Below are 23,184 nucleotides of genomic sequence, written 5' to 3' on the forward strand. Positions count from 1 at the left end.
CAGGAATAGAGAATGTCATGGGCTTACTGGGTCCCGGCATGTTCTCAAAACTACTGTCAACTACAAGTCTGGATTGCTGTGGAATATGCATACCTGATGAAAGATGAGGGCCTGAGAAACATATCCCCAGCTACTTGTGGGACACAGGTAGTGGATGAGCAGCAGCAACACCAGCATGAAAACAATGCTGACCGAGGCATAAATGGCATTGATCAGGAACATCATCACCAGACAACCCACGATGCCAAGTGCACAGGTATGCCAGGTGAAGTACCGAAAGGTAGGCCTTATGAGACCAAGAGTGGATGTTAATAATAATGATAATAATACACTTTATTTGTATAGCACCTTTCATCCACAGAATGAAGCTCAAAGTGCTTTACATTTGGAGCATTTAACACAATAATAGATAGATAGATAGATAGATAGATAGATACTTTCTTGAACCCCAAGGGGAAATTCAAGGTCTCAGTAACATACAGACATCACACACAAGACCTTGAATTTCCCCTTTGGTATCTATCATTGTGTTAAATGCTCCAAAGAGAGACAAACATTTTTTTATATAAGTCTGAGCAGTGTGAATCAGCACAGATCACAAAAACTGCAAAGATTTATTATGAATATTATTTTCAAAACATTTCTCAAATTAGGTTAGTATTCAATCCATATTTGTGGAATAACTGGAAAAGTACCGAAAGTTTGGAGCAGAGGCCCATTCCAGGGCTAAACAAGCCAGATCGACAGCAGCATACACCAGCAAAAAAAATATGGTGACAATGCTGGCAATGGTGTTCAATTTCCCGAGCAGCAGTACCACCTGCAGAAACACACAGACAAACTTCTTCAACCAGTGTCTAAAAGCAGTGTTACCTGGTTTCATTGATTCTTTTATCCACCTCACCTGCACAAGTGACCAGGAGATGAGGACAGAAACCCATGGGTTTCCTCTTTTAGATGTCTGACTTGCTGGAGCCAGAACTCCACCTGTAAAACAGCATGGAAACATTTGGCCTTTATTCAAGTATATAGCTTCATTTTTAATTTGAACAGTGAGAATAAAATGTGCTGCTCACCAAATAGATTGTCTCGTGATAGAGCAAAGAGAATCCGTGAAGCCCCAATAAGATTACTCATGGCTGCTGACAGGGTGGATGAGTATATGCCCACCATCACAAGTGGACACCAGACACCAATATTACAGAGAAAACTGTAGTTTCTTTGGAGTAGTAGACTGACGATTGGGAAACAATGAAAGAAGACGGGCAATCATTTAAAAAGATATTTTGAGAAACAAAAGATACATCTCTGCTCAGAGACGCAGCAAAGTAAGCCAGAAACAACGACAATAAAAAGTAAATCTGATAAAATAAATTGTCCATTTCTAAATATAGTGTGAGTATGTGTGTGTTGAATTACCGGTCACAAGAGCATGATGCCAACAAAGCTAGAAGGTTGTATGTGATGAATGTGAAGACGACTGCAGTCAGGGTTCCACGAGGAATGGAATAACTGGGGTTCTTCAAGTCACCTTGCACGCACAGCGGCAACCGTTTGAAAGAGAAATACAAGATGTGTCAGAGAGACAACCCTGGCATTACCCTTTCTCTAAAGCACTCTGACATGGCAATGCACTCAGACAGCCCCTGGAGATAGTGTTGAATGCTCACCTGACATATTGGAGCCAGCCATAATGCCAGTGCAGCCATTGAACATGACAGCAAATACTGTGGTGAAACTCATCATGGAACCTGTGGTGTAGTCCACTGTGTAACTCCCTTTGACAAAGTTAAAATGACTACCAGCATTCATGGTCAGAGAAAGAGCCATGTCACAGCTTCATTTCCTGAGTAAACTATTTGCTTAACATGGCCATGTCAATCAAATCTGTCAGTATCACGGGATATAGCATTGTTTCCCAACCGTGGGGGGTTGCCTGAAATTCAAATGGGGTCGGCTGAGGTACAGGGTCTTACAAATGACCAGTACATTACATAAAAATATGTATTAAAATAATAAATATTAAAATAATAAATATTAAAAACCTATCATAACCAAGTTAAGTAACTGATCCTTCATTACAATCTAGCAAGGTAAAAATAAAGTCAGACAGCCTGCATGGCATGTTCGGTTGATGGAATTATGCTGCTTGATCAATGTTCAAAAACAAAGTAGCAAAACAACCAGGTGCGCAGGAGTACATTTGGGGTAAATCAAAGTACCACTTTCTTCTGGATGTCATAGTAGAGCTTTAGATTCTCAGCCCGAGCCCAAGCATGGGTAAGGTGGGCCTGGATTTTTTGGGCCAAATCTAAGCTCTATACAGCAGAGATGAGTTGTGCTCTCTCTCACAACATGTGAATGATTGGGGTCTGTCAAAATAGGGTCGCCTGCCAAAAAAGGTTGGGAACCCCTTGGATATAGCAATCAATACAAATCTAGGAATATAGGAAGCTCGTGTTGCTAAGCTTGTTCAATAGGGCTAGGAACAGATGTTTTTAATGCAACAATAAGCATAATGCTACTATTTGAAGCATACTGTAGGGCTTTAGAAACACCATATTCATTTTGATTGAATCTTGAAAAGCATTGATTGTAATGATATGGTAAAGTTCAGAATACACTCACAATGACTGCTAAGCACAAAGTTTGAAAAAAATGTATGATACCATCAACTACATGCCAAGATAAAATAGTTAGAAATAGTTGTTGGGGCAAGGTTTTTACACTCTTAATAATTAGCTTGATCATTTTAGACCAAAATGCTTTCCTGCTGCTTTGAAGAAACAACATATATTTTTAACTGGCTAAGAGATTGAGCATAAAGCCAAGAACACCAGTTGAACCCTGATTAACAGGTCAGACACATTTACATGTATTCATTCGGCAGATGCGCTTATCCGAAGCGACTTACAGCAATAGGATGACATTTAAGCTATTCACATTTAAGCTACAGAGCTACAGTTACTATTAACATTTAAGATATTAACTTTTAACCATTTTAGTAGGCTAACTGAAGATGCCTGAGTAAGACTGTTGCACAAAGCAAGCTCACAGCTGTCTTTGTTCTTCAAACTTACCCCACAAATTACCCAACAACGTGTCCAATTTGAAGCCAGTGAAGTTGGCAGTGGCTGCCTGGGTAGAATTGCCTGACACGGCCGGCAAGACAACTACTCTTGGTCCAACAATGAAGAAGCTGGCAAATATTGAGCTCAACACGGTCATGACGATGAGGAAAATGAGAAAGGTGGTCTTGGCATAGATATGGGCACCAACAAGACACACCCCAAGGCAAAGGAGAAGAACAGCTGAGGCGTACAGGAGGGACCACCAGTATCCTAGTGGAAGCATGTGATAGGGATTTGCCAAACCAGCTTCACCTATTAAAATGAAATTTTAGAATAATCTAATGAACACCTTTATTTAAAGTGACATTAGGTTTTCGAACCATATTTTTCTTCATTGAACTCTTTCCAGATAATGAATCTGCAACTCTGACCATACACCACATAAATTTAGAGCACTAACCAACTGTGTGCAATTCTGTGCATTCACTGAGGAGTGCGCTGCACTTTATCTAGAACTCTCCATTCTGTGATAAATACACATGCAAAATGTGCTTCCAGAAAACAGTCAACCCAAGATATGACAACAGTACCAGCACAATGCTCTAATTTCCTGATCACATTCAAATGTATTAAAATGGCAACTGACTGGCATTCAATCAGATATGAAAGGCAGGAGGACATTTTTCAAACCTTCAGAAATGCCAAAAGACACAGTGATTGCTTCCACAAGGCCAAGAACATAGAGGGCACATCCACAAACATTGGCAAAAAAGAACATGATGCCTATGCTACCTCCAAACTCTGGTCCTAAGGCTCGACTGATCATATCTGAGGGAAAATGTTAGGGACAATGCCATGCAGTACCAGTGAACAGCAATTTAGGTTTTGATAGAAAAACGTGCACAGCACATTAAGATACACTTGTGTTGGTGACAAATAGACCGTCTAATTCAATCAGACAGCTGTATAAAAAGGGAACATTCTTGCTTCAAAGACTGCAAAGTCTTCAATCGTTGTGACTTGTGGAGCAAAGAAAAAACATAATTGGGACTCTTTACCTGAAATGGAATGTAAAATAGTGATAAGTAATTTCAGAAAAAATATTTAGATCCCAAGATTTGTCATGGGTGAAAGAAAAATGTTTGAATTCATCGGGCAGTCAGTTAAGCACAATGTGACTGAGAGGATTCTTGTGTAAAAAGGATACAGTAGGCCCCACCAGCATCCAATGCTCCATTGGTTGAAATAGCACAAACCGACAGCACAGTCATAGTAATGATTAGATAAGCTACTAAGAACATCAGGATGGACTGATAAAGTCCTGCATGACCGACAACAAACCCTGTAGATAAACAGAGATATTATATGGTCCGCAAGTCAAGGCACTTTGCTATTAAGTAAAAAATTCAGTTTAACATTGCCTTCAAACACTCACCAATCCGAAGAAATAAAACAACGCTAAACATGGATAAAACAGTTGGTATGATTACTCCGAAGAAAGTCGTTAGTCTCTTTGGAGGCTTTCCGGGGGGTCATCCCTATGTTCCCCGGGTCCTATGTTCCCCGCTACCGGGGAACATAGGACCCTTTTTTGAAAAAAGTGTCCTATGTTCCCCGCTGCTTCCAAGTAGACTGCAGCCGCACGGCAAGGCGCGGGTTGGTAAAGTGCTGTCGCGCGTGTTTGAGCTCCGTGTCGCCTCTTCTTGGAGGAAGAGCGCATGTTTGAATCTGCAAGCACGTTCACTAATGAACATTTCTTGACAAGCTGGCCTATCTTAGCGATATATTTGATATATCTTAGCGATACATTTGAGTTAAATGTCCAGTTACAAGGCAAAGACAAGCACCTACCTCACCTAGCAAATAAGATTGCTGCATTCACCAAAAAAACTTGAGTATGGGACAGGCGCCTCGATCGCGACAGTATAGGCTATGCCTTTGAGATTTCTGAGCGAAATCGCTGAAACGTCTGATTGGGAGGCACTCTTGTGATCCCATGTATTAAACAGTAGGCCTACATCACATCCCTGCAAAGTTTATTTCAAAAATATTTCCCAACCAGCAGTGCTCAGTATGACTGGATTATGGATCCATTTAATGCAGCATGTTGGCATTTTATTGAATATATTGTACAATGCTGTATAATGGCTTCCTAATATGTTGCTGGAAAACAGAAATATGTGTGTTATGTATTTATTTATTATTATATCTGCAGCACCAGCTGATTTTAACTTTGTTGAAGAGGATATATTTAGAACTTGTCGTTATTTCAATAAATTTGACAATTTTAAGCTTGACCTACCACTTTCTTAGAGCGATGAGGGACAGGTGGGGCTCGAGAATGCCCCCTCAAAGTGGGGAATGAAAGAAAAAGTTTGAGAACCACTGATCTTGTTTGTTAACTACCACAGTCACGAGTTCAGTCCCAAGCTTGTCATTGTCTTTGCACTTGGCATGTCATTGTTGATTCTTACTGTACAAGAGGTGAAGGCGGTGGTCTAAAATAGCCTTTGGTTGAGCTGTCGGAAGAATGGGATTAATTTTAATGGAACAAAGAGATATCAAACTATACTGGGCTGTAGACCCAAAGGGACATTTTTGGATTATTGACGAGTCAGACCAAAGGGGCTTCGGAGCAACGCGCAGTACCCCCTGCAGCGTGCCAGCGAACGCAAAAATGAACAAAACAAACCAATTAAATATCAACTTAAAAAGGCATGTAGTTGTAGCGCGTTTCTTCTGTGAGAGGTGCAGCTCGTGTGTGTTGCTGTCCTCAATTTAGTGCTGAAGCGGACAATGCGAAGTTACCTAGAATGTTAACTTTGAACTCGTTATATTCAGTAAAGAAGCACTACACAAGTAAAACCATTGTAGGCCTATGTTATAAAAAATGTTCTTCATCTATTCTTTTACTCCGCTATACTCAACGTGGAAGTTAGGAAAATCACCCTTCTGGCTTGTGTCAATATTGCACCGTGCGCGTATGTGTAGGTCTACCTGGTGTGCTACGGCAAGCAACATTGACAGAAAAATACACTTTGCTACCGTTTGTGCACGAAATGTGCACTCGCAAGCATATCCCATGCAATTTCCGTGGTCAGATAAAAGGCGGGGAACATACAAATAGCGGGGAACATAGGACCCGGGGAACATAGGTACGCTCCCCTTTCCGGCGGTCTTCCGAGACACACGCGGCGATTTATCAACTGTGACCCGGACTGAATTACCCGAGCCATGGGTGCTTGAGGATAGTCGGTAATGCAGCAGAGGCGTTTTCTCTGACATTTTGGTGGCGCTCATCTATTTTGGCGTTGGGCTAAATGCCGTTGTTACGGCTCCCACACACAGCAGCGTTCCGTCAATGCATGCCAGTGGGTGTTCCTGACGGTGGCTATGCAAATGACTTGAAGTAAAACCGTAATGTGATTGGTTGGTGCCGTCCGTAGATTGGCTTGATTGGCCGGTGCCGTCTGTCGGTGCAGCAACAGCTGAACTCCTCAACGCGAGCGGCGGGAGAAACGCGACGCGACGGACCCACAATTCAGTTCGGCAACGGATCACGTGAGCCCATGTAAAGTGAATGGGATGCGTCTCCAGCAACGCTAAGCACGCAGCTGTGTGTGGGAGCCGTTATAGGCCCTACGGTAACTGGCTTTCATGTTAAAGGGGTGGTTCAGGATTTTGGACATAAGACCTCATTTCCAAGTAAGCAAGTTTGATATTTATCAGTGGAGACCGTTTTCAACACGTTTAATCCAGTCCTTGTAATTGCAGAGTTCGCAGGTGCTAGGATAGCGCAAGTCAACGGTATGTGCTAGCCTGCCACTAAAGACAGTCTTACCCACTCCAAAGTACACCCGAGGCAAATTCCAGACAATCGATGTAAATGTCTGTGTTGATAGAATAGTGTAAGAAATACAACTACCCTCGCATCGCGTTGCAATAGTTATACTTTGGTCCCTGAAGTTGGTAGTAGTCATTTTGCATCTCAGCAGCGGACTGATATTACCAAGGCTACTACTAAGTATCCCCATTGGAGTGCGCTTTACTGTTTACTTTTCGGCGCAGTACTACTAACCGGAGCAAGTATAATTCCGTCGTGGTAAGAAACAAGTCCCTCAAAATGTAATGTGATCGTTGAAATGCAAGGATAGAATAACGTTAGAAATAACAGTATCAATACAGACATTTACATCGATAGTCTGGCGTTATAATTGATTTGCCTCGGGTGTACTGTGGAGTAGTGTTGCACGGTGTATCGATACTAAAAAGGTATCGCGATGCCTTCACGCAAAAAACGATACGATTTCAGACGTTTTTAGAATCGATACTTTATTAAAATAATAACGTTCTGTGTCTGTGTGAACTGCTGCTCTCACTGCTCCTTGCACGCATCTAGGCAAGTGGGCGTGTCTAGGCAGGCAGCTCTGAGTGAGTGAGTGGGCAGCCAACGTCAACATAGTTATTTGCCGACAGTTCTAGGCCTTGTGGATAAAACAAAAGGTGCAGTGAAATCTGCAACTATTTCGGATACATCGCGAATAGTGAAGGCAAGCCATCAGGTATACAAAGTCATTTAAAAGCAGTAGGCTACGCATGGAACTTGGCTAAACACCTCGCAGACATATATCAACATTTTTAAAGAGTTCAAAGAACGACAGGTTAACGATTATGCTATAGAAAACACGACTACATGGTTAGTGCCAAGTTCTTCTCTTATGTTTTAGTCTAGCCTAAGTGAAACGAGTATGGTTCTCTGGGATAAAGCGAACCTTCCTTCATGAATGAAATTTGACGAGACATAACGAGCTGTAATCATTTTGACGAGACATAACGAGCTGTAATCATAGGGTGCTAACGTGATGAAAGCGCAATGTTCACGCCAGAATAACATTACCATAATTGTAAACGATCTATTTCATGTTCGGTCAGTAGCCTAATACTGGTAATATTTGTCATGGCATGTAGACTGCAATTTGTTCAATAATTATTGCCCAGATGTAGGATAGGCTACCCGAAATGCGCTAATTAAAGCCCACAGCATAATACCACCAAAGCTTGTTGGGTCCTAATAATAGCGGCTTGTTACAGTACGTGGTAGCAAATCATGTTATCAAAGAAATAGACGTAATGTAGGAATGCACACAGATATATTGCAACAGGTAATGGTGTAGGCCTATCTGACGAAGACCTGAGTTGTTGGAACGTCGTACTTGTACACTGGGCGCAAAGAAGACTATCCTCACATTTTCCCCTTTGCAACTGTCAAAGAAATCCCATGAACACGGGAAGGCCTAGGGTAGCCTATACTGTACATCAGATGGCCTAAAGATTAGGCCCCTCTGCATAGCATTCAGTGATTTGCATGCAGTAATTTTAACACTGACCTTGATCTAGCCTAGTTTGGCTATTTAAAGCTACTTTATTGCCAAAACACAACACAATGTAAATGAACTATAACAAACAATAAAGGACTTAATCACACAAAGTAGGCCTACTATTTTACTCACTGCTCCAGGTTAATGTGTGCTTCAATGTGTGACCTGTGTGTTCACTAATTCACGGATGGGATACATGCAGAGACCAAATTCCTTGTATACCAAAGTATACTTGGCCATAAAACCTGATTTACATTACATTTTACACAATTGAAGCGAATTAGGTTGGTAATGTATGTAGTCTCAGAGTAAGTTACACTTTACGGTAAGTGTACATGAATTAATTCATGATTTATGTATTACTTCATTCATTAATATCTAATTAATCATCAGGAATTTACTGAGTTCATAGTTTGTCATTTGTCAAATGAACTATAACAAACAATAAAGGACTTAATCACACAAAGTAGGCCTACTATTTTACTGACTATAAAAAAATAATAATCATGTAGGAAGTTTAGAAGTTTAGAATCCAGAATTGACCTACACACTACAAAAGTGCACCATATTTAACACAAATGACTCAATACACTTGGAGGAGGTATGAGTCCTTTCTTCTCCAGATATCTTAGGATTTCGCCGTAGTATCGTTTTAGTATCGAGCATCGTGATATTTATGGCAGGTATCGTATCGAAGTCATAATTTTGGTATCGTGACAACACTACTGTGGAGTGGATAAGACTGTTTTTAGTGGCAGGCTAGCACATACCGTTGACTTGCGCTAGCCTAGCACCTGCGAACTCTGCAATTAGAAGGACTGGATGAAACGTGTTGAAAACGGTCTCCACTGATAAATATCACACTTGCTTACTTGGAAATGAGGTCTTATGTCCAAAATCCTGAACCACCCCTTTAAATGGCTGGACTGTTTACTTTGCCTCTGGAGTTAACGTAACCGCCCCCTTCTTTTGCAGGTGTGTTCAGCTGATAATTTATGGAAGAATATTAGACTCAAAAGTTTTGTACGTGTGTATCACGTTTTGAAACTGTAGAAATTATTTGTAACTGTAAAAATTATCTGTACAAGTAATTGTCAATATCACAAATATGCCCTACACTTACAAATCTATTCTACGGGTACGGATCGGTTTTACAGCTACAAATCATCCTACAGTTAAAAATATTTTACAATTACAAATATATTCTACAATTACACATCAATATTCTACGCACAAAAAGCTGCTCTACAGTTACAAATCTTTTCTACAGGTGTACAGACTTTTGCACCACCTTAGGGATGAGAAGTGTCTCATATGTATTGTGTGTGTGTGTAACAGGATTTGTAACTGTAAAAATGATTTGTGATTTAACAAAAAAATAACACGAACAATTTTAAGCATTACTCATATGTCGTTCACTTACAAATATATTCCACAGGTATTAAATATTCCACAGTTGCTGTCTTTCAATTACGAAACTATTCTGCCATTACAAATCTCTGCTGCTCGCACAAGTATTTTCTACAAGTAATAATAATAATTTAGCCTCCGATACTCGCAGATTCGTCTGTTTAACTCAAGTTCAAATAGAAATGTTTGTGAAGCTCCACTTTGTTGTTTAATAAAGCTTTACAACACGATGTGTCGGCGTTGGAAGTGTCAGGTTGTCTGTAGTAGGCTAGGCTACATGCACTGGACCATGAATATGCCACCAAATAATTAAAACTACCGTAAAACTTCAAATAATCGCCGAGTCCCTAAGAGACGCCTCTCTTTTAAACGCCTGGCGTGGCTACAGGTTTGGGTTAAAGGCCGGTCTCCAGTAGAGGCCTGGTCTGTTTTTTAGTTTCGGGTTGTATTTAATCTTCTAAATATTCTTCCCGTCAGATCGTCTGTTTAAAGATTCGCAATGACACGAAACCGTTACAGAAAGGAGGTTACAGCAGTGTGAATTAGATGTTGCACGTCGTTACAAGCCGTCGCAAAGCATTCACATGTCTGGTCACAGTTGCAAGGTTTTAGAATGTTGCATGAAGTTGCTGCTCATCTCGTTGCGAATCTTGGTCAACTTAAGTATGGCGCAGACTGCGCACGTTATGATTAGATGGCATTAAAAGACTGCGGTGGGGAAAAGAGTTCCAAATTGTATAACTTTTTTTCCAATATGAACTATGCCTATATGTCCGACTTCGTCATCGTTCAATTCATCCCTTGTGTTTAAAATTTGCGGATAGGCCGATGGTAAGCTTGTTTTTATGCTGGCAACAAAACCAGAACGGTTCGCGAACGTTATTATTTATTCTAAATGCCATGGCGATAAAGAGAAAGAAGTCAGAAAAGGAATTTACCTTAGACTAGGCTATATCAGAGCCCGTCTACGGGCATTCTCTGGCTATATAACCTACTGAAATAGGTTAATGATGTAAAGTCAAGTGCGCTTCTAAAGGGACTGCTGTGTGCGCGCAGTTTTTATTGATGAGTCGGAGTGGCAAGTGCTGCGCATGGTTGCAGTGGAATGTGGCTGCCCAGGGCATTATAAAACTTCTCACTCTTAGACCTACTCATACACGGCGGTGAAATGGCGTATTTAGCTGTCTAAATTCGAATCATATGCTGGGGGAGAAATCGTCGGACATCCATGATTATTTTGTTATTCAGCACCCCTGGTCAAAAATATGTTCCTGCGAGCCTGGAAGTAGGCTATGATTTGAATGTAGACTGTTGTCAAATTTGGCAAATACAAAACGGGAGAAACAATATGGTTCATGCTCTCTCATGCTGTTTCATTCGTGCCGAAAAGGAGGGAGAATGAAACATTAAGCACGTTCCACTTTTGCATAAATAATTCCTGAACAGTTTTGGTCAGGGCTGATAATGCAACTGTATTTGACAAAGGAACGATATAGGCTATTTGCTAGTGACAAAATATGAGCTTTCAGTTAATCTCAACACTAAATGAATGATGATCCGTAATTGTCATCAGATAGCCTAGTCATATAGGTAGACATTATGATGAAATAATTAATTCGATAATATTTTCCATCTTTGCAGAGGAAAAGTTTTGTGTAAAGGGAATTAAAGGCCTGTCTCATATAGATGCCTGTCTCTAATACTAGCCTGTGCAGTTTGGCGATTTGGGAAAATAAAAGCCCGGGCTATTATTTGGAGTTTTACGGTAAATAAACTCCACGTGGGTCTCGAACCACTACTAAATGAAACTGCTTGCATGGTAACCTGACACCAACCTGCTTGCGCCACTAACCAGACTGACACAACCTAGAGAAATTGGCCATACTTATTTACTAGGCTTACAAGTAAAATAGGTTACCTAGTATGTTATTGTGTTTGTAGCAGGTTAACACAGTGGATCATGGTAACTGGCTACTGTTATCTCGCTGCATTGCCCAAGCCATTTAGACCTTCAAAGTATAGCCTAGGCTTAATGGTTTTTACGTTTCACTGACTGCTGGTCTGCCCGCGGCCACCTAGTCTATCTTTAGCCTAAATTGAGGAAGCATTGCTTGTCTAAAAATGTATAAATTTAAAAAACTGTGAATGGCGAGATTGAACCCGTAGGCTAGACTAAAAAGAGCCTTATCAACACATCAACCTGTTGCGCCACATAGCCTACATCTTATCACTTGGTGAGAAATAAATTATTAAAATACATATAAATCCAATAGGCCTACACCTCAAACCTATGTTAACATTGAGATAGATATCTCATTTACAAGTGAGCCCTGGCCAAGGTAGCAGCACACAGTGAACATAATAGAGACAGACAAAGTAAAAATAAGTACATAAACAACAGTCACAACACGCACATACACTAACACGCTCACACACACACACACCCACACACACACACACACACACAACAATAATGAAACAAAATTAAAAGTTAGGAACAGGTGCAGACAGTTTGGAATGTTTGGTTGAGATATGACTTAAATTCATTGATTGAAATAAATACTGTAAGTTTCAACGATCTTTGAATGTCATTCCAAGCAGTTGATGCACTATAAATAAAAGCAGTTTTTCCAAACTCGGTCTTCATTGAAGGAACTTTTAAAAGAATATATCTACTTGTACGCAGATTATACCCTTGACTATTGACAGTTAAAAGACTAGACTAAATAGCCTAGGCCTACGTGTATCTTGTGATATTTGATATTACATCTCTTTTGTGATATGTAAAATTTTGTGTAAAATGAAGACACATTAGACTTCTCCTGCACATTGTGTGTTTCAATGCGTGTTTCACGTTCGTTGTGATATGCATCAGGTTAATATGCATGATTATAGTTCTAGTTTTTTTCATTCGAGTTGAATCTTTTTTATTTATTTTATTTATTTGCTGGCGTTCATGACACTTCACGTAGAGGCGGCCACAGCCTGGCAGCAATCAGTGAAACGTTTGTAAACTGAACCATGATAGGCTACTTTAGGCAACATTGCAAGATAACACAGTAGCAGCCAGTCACCATAATCCGCTGTGTTAACCTGCTAAACACAATAACATACTAGTTGACCTAATTTACTAGTAGGCCTAGTACATATCACCACTGGGAAGTGTCAACTGGTTAGTGGCGCAAGCAGGTTGTGTCAGATTATCATGCAAGCAGTTTAATTTAGTAGTGGTTCGAGACCCACGTGGAGTTTATTTTTATTTATTTGGTGGCATATTCATGGTCCAGCGCATGTAGCCTAGCCTACTACAGACAACCTGGCACTACCAACGCCGACACATCGTGTTGTAAAGCTTTACAAAGTGGAGCATCACAATGTCTATTTGACGAGGCTGAAGTTAGCACCACTTTCAGATCGCGGGGGAGTTAAAGCAACGGCAAAGAGTTTTTTGTACCTTAAAATAATGTTTCCAAAATCGTTTCAGTGGTTCATCAACTTGTAACAGGGTGAACGGCACTTCTGCATTCGCTTCACAGCCCTCTATCGGCTATAACCGCACTATGTAAGTTTGCCAGATCGGGTAGCGGATCTGTAGTTCGATGGAATGAGACATAAGAAACTACAAATTTGACTTGCATCTGATGTCGCAATACATCGTACTTTCATAAATCGTGCAACATATTCTACCTTGTCTATGGACATTGTTATTTGCAAAGCCGGTGCTGGATAAACAAATAGCATGCGTGCGACAGAGGGAAAGTTCTTTGGTGTTGCTTTAAGTTTCGATTCCACCTTAAATATTGCAATTTTCTACCACAAGGGTGCAGGGTTGACCGCGATAACAGGCATGTTGACTGCGATAACAGGCATGTTGCAGATGAACAGGCATTGTTCACAGACGTTCAAAAGCCTGTATATCTTTTTTCTGTTGACTCCATTGCCGAATGTTAATTTTGTACATATTGCAGTGGGGGGGGGGGGGGGTGTTATGTAGTTGGTAGCAGATGTTGACGTTTTTCTACAGTAAATGTATACCCTACGGCCTATATGTCATTTTGCATCGGATTTTTCAACACATTCTATAACTACACTCTCTCCTCTTTCCAATGACACCCCACTTGTGAAATTCTATGGTGGAAAATGGCGTTTTTAGCCCTTTGAAAATATAGTATGTATTTGTGAAATTGCAGAATTTCAGCACTTGAACAGCCACACTCATCTCAGGAATGATTTTGCAAGGGATCTTTCACCACATTCTATAACTACACTCTCTCCTCTTTCCAATGACACCCCACTTGTGAAATTCTATGGTGGAAAATAGCCTTTTTTGCCCCTCTGAAAATATAGTATGTATTTTGTGAAATTGCAGAATTTCAGCATTGAATAGCAACACTCATCCCATGAAGGATTTTGCAAGGGATATGTCACCACATTCTGAAACTACACTCTCTCCTCTTTACAATGACACCCCACTTGTGAAATTCTATGGTGGAAAATGGCCTTTTTTGCCCTTTGAAAATATAATATGTATTTGTGAAATTGCAGATTTTCAGCACTTGAACAGCGACAGATATCCCACGAAGGATTTTGCAAGGGGTCTTTCACCATATTCTGAAACTACACTCTCCTCTTTCCAATGACACCCCACTTGTGAAATTCTATGGTGGAAAATTGTGTTTTTAGCCCCTCTGAAAATATAATTTCCAATGACACCCCCTATTTGAAATTCTATCGTGAAAAATGGCCCTTGAAAATAAAATGTATTTGAGAAATTGATAATTTTCAGCACTAGATTTGGTCTAGACTTCCCATAATGCATTTGTCATGGGAATTTTATTTTGCCTTATTTTTCTGATTATACATTTTCAGCACTACATTTGGTCCCTATCACTTAAAAGTCATTTGCCACATTTCTGTCATTTTTGGGGCCATTAGTGTTTCTACCTTGTCTTATTGGGGGCCAAGCATTGAAGCTGTGTAGGGACCCTATAGGGCTAGTAGGATTTGTTATTATGCTTCTTTCATGGGAGTCCATGGCAGCACATACAAATGTACATAGTAAAATGCTCAAACTTTGCACACTTATTCTACTCAGGCCACTGACCAATTTCACCAAGTTACAGCCCCCAAAACCTCAAATATCTATAGGACCACCAACTGGTCAAAATCCATCAATGTTTTAACACCATTAATGCAAATAGCTCTGCAATGCTTTGATGTATCAAGCTCAAACTTGATCAGTGGATTAATGCAAAAGGTAAGGCCCCACCTATTAATTTACAAGACTTTATCATGTGCACTGTAGCGCCACCAACAGACCAAGTTGAAAACTTTCCAAAAGCTTCACAGCTCTTGAATTTTGTCCATTTCTCTCTAAATTTGCAGCTCTGCAGCTATATTTGGGGGCCAAGCAGTAGAGCAGGAGCTGTCATGGCAACACACACACACCCACACTCACACTGATAACTCCCCTTCCCCTTACACCACATAACCTCTCATACCTAGTTTAGTTTTGATACGTTAAAGATTTGCTGAGATATGAGCTCATTTCCATAACTCTAGCACCCCCATAGTGGTCACAAGTCCACATAATATTGTATGAATATCCTCAGGATTTGGTCCCTAGCTCTCACACCAAGTATATGTTAGCATACACAGCCCCATTCTCATCAATGGGACTGAGGTGGAGTGTGACACCAGCTTCGAGTATGATTCTACGTCTGCGTCACGACCCTGTATAACATCTGCGCTGTTCTTCTGAACATGGATAATGTAAGGCGCCAGTGTTGATATCACTTGTTGTCTGTTTTGCGTCAACAGCCATTTGTGTCATTGATTAAGGAAGCCTGGATGATTCCTGACTTTGCCACTGTTACTGTATGAATATCTATGCTTTGCTGTTCTTAAACCCTGTATGATTCTCATGGATTTCATGTTTCACTTTGGTATGTAATATTTTACCAACAGCATCCTGGTGACAACCAACCAACTAAGCCAGCAAAAACCAGCTAAAACGAGCTTCCAGCATAAGCTGGTTTATAGCTGTTTTTTTTTCCAGCAAAGTAACAGAGTACGGAAAGACCACACATGGAGTAGCAATACATATATTAGATTTATTAAATTAATAGAACTTAACAAAAGGGAGTGGAGTTGGATTTGGAAAATAAAAGTGTAAGCAATCAGTATAATGTGGTGCAGTGAATAATTTCAATTTCAATTTCAACTTCAATTTAATGTCACTTATAGAGCGCCAAAACATTACTCATGTCTCATGGCACTTAACAGAGTGTTAAACATTCAGAGAGTGCCCATGAGTAACAGGGACGAGGAAAAACTCCCTACAATTGGAGATACATATAGGAAGAAACCTCGAGTGGATACAAGACTCAAGGGCCTGTCCCATCTGCCTAGGGTCAGTTACAGGGCAGTAAGGTCTGTACTGTATACATAATAAATGAATAGGTTAGTTAGGTGTACAGAATAGAACACAACAACCTGAGGTATGTTACAAAGAGGTAAGATGGTTACATAACCAGTACGATGTATGTATGAATCCTATTTAGTGTCAGAAAATTCAAATAGTCCAATGTAGGGCATGTATTGTCCATAGGGATTAGGAATTGTCATATGTCAAGTACTGGGTAGCTAGGCTGCACGGGGCAGGAATCCAGACAAGGGGACTGCAATAGGCAATGGTAGGTGTTACGGACAGCTCGTTCCCAGACCGAAACATAAAGAGGGACACGGACAACAAGGTTCAAACCAAATATATTCATTTATTAAAGTAAAGCACAAGGTTACCAATAGCAAAATGTCTAGGCTGGGGGAAATGAATGGGAGTGGTGGCGTGCGTGTATGAGTGTATGGATGTATGGATGCAAAGAAGCTAGTGAAGTAGGCCTAAAGACAAAGAAAGAGAAAGAGAGGTAGAGTTAGAAATGAGGGGAGAGAGCAAAGTGCAAGTGTGAGAGAATCAAAGTGAGTGCCTGCAAGAAGTATGAAAAATGCCTAATCAGAAAATAGGGAACCCCTTATATAGCCCCACCCTAACCATCAATGAGGGTATTAGCCCAACCAGGCCCAGCCCAGCCCGTGCACTGACAGGAGAAGGCCTGAAGGGGCACAGGGTCATCACATAGGGCAGTCATAGGGATGGGACTTCAGGTGCGATGAGGGCCAAACACAAGGATGGCTGATGACTGGTAATAGTTTATCTCACAAGTGAGGTAAGAAGGAAGAAAGAGAGACAAATAGTAGGTATTACTATAAGTCATGATGGTTAGTATTAATAAGTATATCAATGGTATTATATAGTGTTATACTATAGAGACAAAAGGCAAGAGAGGGAGAGAAGAGGGAGTTGAACTTGCCTAGGAGAGAAGAGGGAGTTGAACGGCAAGACAAAGACAAGAGGTAAGAGGGGGAGTTGAGAGAGAGAAAGAAGCAGAGTTGTACGGCGTGACACATGAAAAGTCCATGACAGCGCTATGCTACGGCAGCATACCTAAGGCAGAGGTGAAGGTGAAGGGTAGTCAGTTGCCACCATGACACGCATGACTAGGGTGCCAGTCACATGAGGACACAGCAGAGGTGGTCCATTCCAATAAAAAACCCTGAAGTTCCACACTACACCATACCTAACTATGGGAGGCACTAAAGATGTATGTTTTAAGTCTAGACTTGAAAATAGGGAGGGTGTCTGCTAATCAAATTGATGGAGAGAGTTAATTCCAGAGGAGGGGTGCGCTGTAGCAGAAAGCTCTGCCTCTACTGTTGGGATTACAAGAAGTCCAGTATTTTGTGATCGTAGCAGTCTAGGTGGGTAATATGGTACTAAAAGATCTTTAATATAGGTGCCCAGCCATTTATGGCTTTGTATGTTAGAAGTAATATTTTTAAGTCAATGAGACTTTTAACAGGTAGCCAGTGTAAAGATCCTTCTCCTGCCCATCCCTTATACACCCCACAATTGCAGTATCGTCTGAAAATGTCTGCATGTGGCATGACTCTGTGTTGTAGCAGAAGTCAGACATGTACAGGTTGAACAGGACTGAAGAGAGCACTGCTCCCTGTGGAGCTACAGTGCTGTTGATCACGGTGTCGGATAGGCAGTTCTTCAGTCTGACGAATTGTGGCCGCTCTATCAGGTAGTCTGCAATCCAGGATACCAGGTGAGCATCCACAATCATCTGCAGGAGTTTTTCACCCAGTCTGAGGGGTTGGATGGTGTTAAAAGCACTGGAGAAGTCAAGGAACATGATACTCACAGCACTCTTCCCCTTGTCCAGAGGAGGGGGGATGAGGGGTATTTGGTGGCTGTAGACTGGTGGCTGGTGAACAGCGTTAGTGTAGTCGCATTGTTCATGATCACGTTGTGGGGGAGGGGTGCATCAGCCTTTGATGGTGGAGGTGCATGTTGCACTGAGGGTGAGGGGTGAGGTGTGAACCGGCAGGCAAGCAAGCAAGAGCAGTGTCTGAATTTAGTTGACTTTGTACTCTGCACAATGACAATAAAGTTGAGTCCAATCTAATCTAATCTATCCCTAGTGACCAAACATCACCAACATTATTGTGTGGCGAATCCATGAACCAAGTCTGGTTTCGGTACGAGAAAGCATTGCCAAGATATGAGCTCATTTTCTGTAACTTTAGTACCTCCTAGTGGTCCAAGGTCACCAAATATATTGTGTGTCCTCGGGATGGGGTCCTAAGTCCATATACTAAGTTTTGTGTCGGTACGCAAAAGCATTGCTGATATATGAGCCTACATCCTGTGATTATAGCGCCCCCACAGTGGTAAAAAGACTCTACATTTATTGTGTGTTTTTAGGATGGGAAAACATATAAACACAGTGGGTGCCTTGCAGCTTCGATGCTTGGCCCCCAATAATAGGAAAATGTACAAACACAATGGGTGCTTACACTGCTTGGTCCCGAATAATAGGAAAGCGTAAATATACAATTGGGCTTTGCTACTGGCCCCCAATAAGAAAAGGTAGAAACAGTAATGATGCTTCGCAGCTTCACTGCTTGGCCCCCAAAATGACCGAAATGTGCCAAATGACTTGAGTGATAGGGAGAAAATGTAGTGTTGAAAGCCACAATCAGAATAATAGCTTGAGGATTTTGAAATTAAAAAAGCCTATTTTTTTGGATGGAATTGCTCATGGGGGATGTCATTGGAACTATTCATATACGGTGGAATTGTTTGCAACAAATCAGTCTTGACCAGGGCTGGGCAAACTTTTTGGCTCAAGGGCCACACTGGGTTTTGAAAATTGTCCGGCGGGCCGCACAACAACACCCCCCCCCAGCACCCCCCCCCCCCCCCCCCCACGACACACATATAAAAAAAAATGTATAGCCTACAATTTAGTATGACAAAATATTTCTTTTAAAATATTAATTGCTTAAAAATACTGCTCATTTTATGCTGTTTAACAAATGTATAAATTGTGCACTGTCGCTTTAAGACAGTCGATTTAATTCACGTTTATTTCTCAATGATCTTCTGCCTGCTACGGTATGGCCCTCTCACACTTTTTAAATGGTCAGTAGAGGGAACTACTGCTGCCTTCATGATTTTCTTTTAAAAGTTTCTTATAAGAAGGAGATATCAATTATCAACAATGACAAGCCAGCTGGAACCTGCGGCTCTCTCTCCCTCGTGAGTGCAGACGCGTTTCCAATTAAATGGATTGCAGGTTCACGTTAGATCTGCTGCAAAGGAGATAACTAAGAGTTAACTTAGTTTAACATGATGTTTTGACATTGACATTGTAAACGTTCTCTAAGGAGAGTGAAAAGCAGTTTGCAGTTAAGCTAACCAACGTCGTCTCTATCGCAGGAAAAAAATAGCGAGCAGCTATAACCAAATGAAATGCTCAGCGGACCGGATCCGGCCCGCGGGCCGCAGTTTGCCCACCCCTGGTCTTGACCAATAGGGACCAATTTTAGTGTATAAAAACTGCAATGAGTTTGGGAGTTCTAATCGAAAACAAAGCCATTTTATGCGATGGGGGTTTCACATGGGGGTTGTCATTGGAAAGAAGAGCGAGTGTAGTTTCGGTATGTGTTGAAACAGCCGATGCAAAGGGCATTATGGGATGTGTGTAGCTGTTCAAGTGCTGAAATTCTGCAATTTCACAAATACATATTATATGTTCTAAGGGGTGGAAAGGTCACATTTCCACGATAGAATTTCACAAATGAGGTGTCACTGGAAAGAGGAGATAGTGTAGTTTCAGAATGTGGTGAAAGATCCCTTGCAAAATCCTTCCTGAGATGAGTGTGGCTGTTCAAGTGCTGAAATTCTGCAATTTCACAAAATACATACTATATTTTCAAAGGGCAAAAAAGGCCATTTTCCACCATAGAATGTCACAAGTGGGATATCATTGGAAAGAGGAGAGAGTGTAGTTTCAGAATGTGGTGAAAGATCCCTTGCAAAATCATTCCTGAGATGAGTGTGGCTGTTCAAGTGCTGAAATTCTGCAATTTCACAAATACATACTATATTTTCAAAGGGCTAAAAACGCCATTTTCCACCATAGAATTTCACAAGTGGGGTGTCATTGGAAAGAGGAGAGAGTGTAGTTATAGAATGTGTTGAAAAATCCGATGCAAAATGACATATAGGCCGTAGGGTATACATTTACTGTAGAAAAACGTCAAAATCTGATACACATGTATCAAAAGATCCAGCACAGAAAGTAAAGAAAAATACATAATCTGCTACCAACTCCATAACCAGTCCCCCCCCCCCCCACACACAATATGTACAAAATGATTTAATAGAAAACATAACACAAACATGTATCAAAAGATCCAGCACAGAAAATAAAGAAAAAACTACATAATCTGCCACCCTCTACATACCCCCCCCCCCCCCCTTCTAAATGACCAAATTATTTAATAGAACACAGAAAGGCAACATTTATCAAAACATTCGGCAATGGAGTCAACAGAAAAAAGATATACAGGCTTTTGAACGTCTGTGAACAATGCCTGTTCATCTGCAACAGGCACATGCCTGTGTTATCGCGGATTTGCGGTCAACACTGGCCCCTTGTGGTAGAAAATTGCAATATTTAAGGTGGAATGGAAAATTAACTCCCCCGCGATCTGAAAGTGGTGCTAACTTCAGCCTCGTTCTATTTGAACGCAGTTAAACAGAGGAATCTGCTGCCAGGTATCGGAGGCTAAATCATCAGCTGAACACATCTGCAAAAGAAGGGGGCGGTTACGTTAACTCCAGAGGCAAAGTGAACAGTCCAGCCAGTTAACATGAAAGCCAGTTACTGTATAACACCGGTTTTTAGCTGGGTCTATGGAACAGTTAAAGGGACACCAGGCAACGTTTTCGTGTTAATTACTTATCTTCGTAAGTCGGTATATGGTTAAATGACTCATTACAGGGCGAATGAAGACTCTCTCGCCCGCCCCTACTGCCTGTAGGAAGAATATCCCGCTTGCAAGTTCAGTGTATCGTACCCGGCGACCAAAGCAGTTTCAGTTTCCATCCTGCATCCACAGCACAGAGGGAGGCTAACGAAACGCTAGCGATTGTTGCAAACGTGTGTATAATCGCAGAGCCGGCGAAGAAGCAGCGAAAACCCTTGACGGAAGATGCAAAGAAAAGGAAAAGAGCTTCAGACCGAGCGAGGGGGAGTTTCGTAGAGAAAAAGCATCAGGCTTGCCTGGTGTCCCTTTAAAAGAACTCTACCAGAGGATCTCAAAGCCTACATGCAGGTGCAAATAACATGAAGACATCAAATATAAATAAGTAAAACTGGGAGTCTCAAATGTGATCAGTAAAATCTTGAAAATTATTCTAAGGTAGCCTTCACACTGGGTCAGTTTAACTGGACCATATCCGAGTGCGATTACTCATCTCCCCTAGCCCAGACTGTTCACATTACATTTTTGTTTGCGGACCTGGGTCCATTTATGTCACACTTCACTTATTCCTCTTCGCTCCGGGCAGAGCAGGGCTTCTACGGTCTGCCTCCAGACAACACGGTCTTGGCTTTTCCTCTTTGCTTCTTTCCAGGTGATGTTAATTTTCTGAAGTTCGTCTCTGGTGGTTCTTCGCCATGAGTCTTTGGGCCTTCCTCTGCGTCTCGCACCTTGGGGGTTCCAGTCAAGTGCATGTCTTGTGATGTTTGACTCTGGCTTTCTCAGTGTGTGTCCAATCCATTTATCTCACACTAGCTTCTATTTACCAATATCGCTTGGCAATGTCACAAAAACGGCAGTTTATTTCCTGGTTTTGAAACAGATAGCATTCAAACTGCATTGGAGTTCTAATGAACCATAGGCCTACCCCAGACCACTGTTTTCTAGTGGACCCTGGTCCACACTCGGGTTTGGTAGACTGCGTTCACATTAGCAAAAATCACCGAACCATTGGTCCAAACAAACTTAGGTCCGGACCAAACGGTCTAGTGTGAAGGTGCCCTAAGACATATATGGAGTCAGCGTAGAGGCCAAAACAGGGTCTGAGCAGTAAACTGATTAAAAGATTTTTTAGTCAGCTGCCGCAGCCTCGTCCACTGGTGAATTTCTGCCTTGCTCACTGACTGCCTAGTCAGCTGGCGTAACCGGGTATTTCCCAGAATTGGGGCCTATTTCTGTCCACAGGGTGTAATTCTAATAAAAACACATTAAATCTAATAATGTTTAGCATCACTAATTAGTATAAAGAAAAACAAGCCTAGACTTTTTTTAATGGTTGCTCCTACTCATGATTTAGACACATTTTATTGGTATTTTATGGTACAATATCAGTGTTTTGGTGTTGTCCGCAACCAGAGTTTTCACATATTGTGCCATATCTCAAACATTATTTATCAAAACTTAATTACAAAAATCATGCATATGAATTAAATGTTATCTGAACTAATGCACTGCATGCACACATTATGCATATATATATGCATTTCCTGCTTTATTTTGCTTAAATAATTATTATAATTACCAGCACACTCTACATAAAGGCACTTTGCTACTGTTTTTTCATAAAAAAATATTTGGTAACCATGGTCACCTAATATTACAGTGGAATACATGGGTGTCCAGCAGAAAGATTGATGCCTTGATGTCCAGAAACATAAGAAAATCTAGGCCTACTCTTTATCCCTCGTTTTGGGCATGTACACTTATTATGTGTCATTACCATACTCATTGTATTTCTGTATTTTTGAATATTCCTGAAATTTTAAAATTACTTTAGGCCTAATAGTTTAAATGGTGTACATTACATGTAGAAAGCTAGCTACACTTGAATGGTAATTTTTGCTTCTCAGGGTAGTTTTTCGGCATAA

At 41.0% G+C, this 23,184-nt stretch overlaps 1 protein-coding gene across 1 annotated transcript in view; it reads right to left on the bottom strand.

The window, feature by feature from the left end:
• LOC143133436 (solute carrier family 12 member 9-like) overlaps positions 1-22,011 on the bottom strand; it is a 30,946-nt gene extending 8,935 nt beyond the window's left edge. The window contains exons 1-13 of the mRNA XM_076293199.1: positions 21,860-22,011; positions 17,941-18,097; positions 16,911-16,971; positions 4,507-4,596; positions 4,279-4,413; positions 3,762-3,899; positions 3,081-3,383; positions 1,671-1,778; positions 1,420-1,531; positions 1,077-1,234; positions 905-987; positions 696-820; positions 94-286 (exon numbers count right to left, since the gene is read on the bottom strand). Of these exons, the coding sequence (XP_076149314.1) occupies positions 94-286; positions 696-820; positions 905-987; positions 1,077-1,234; positions 1,420-1,531; positions 1,671-1,778; positions 3,081-3,383; positions 3,762-3,899; positions 4,279-4,413; positions 4,507-4,596; positions 16,911-16,971; positions 17,941-18,097; positions 21,860-22,011 (1,815 nt within the window). The remainder of the gene's footprint in view (positions 1-93; positions 287-695; positions 821-904; positions 988-1,076; positions 1,235-1,419; positions 1,532-1,670; positions 1,779-3,080; positions 3,384-3,761; positions 3,900-4,278; positions 4,414-4,506; positions 4,597-16,910; positions 16,972-17,940; positions 18,098-21,859) is intronic.
• Positions 22,012-23,184: the final 1,173 nt, after the last annotated feature.

The sequence above is a fragment of the Alosa pseudoharengus genome, unplaced genomic scaffold, assembly GCF_046254945.1.
Source record: "Alosa pseudoharengus isolate Yale_2024_CS ecotype anadromous, Long Island Sound unplaced genomic scaffold, YU_APseudo_1.1 YU_APseudo_1.1_scf_2, whole genome shotgun sequence".
In the NCBI taxonomy this organism is placed as follows: domain Eukaryota; kingdom Metazoa; phylum Chordata; class Actinopteri; order Clupeiformes; family Clupeidae; genus Alosa; species Alosa pseudoharengus.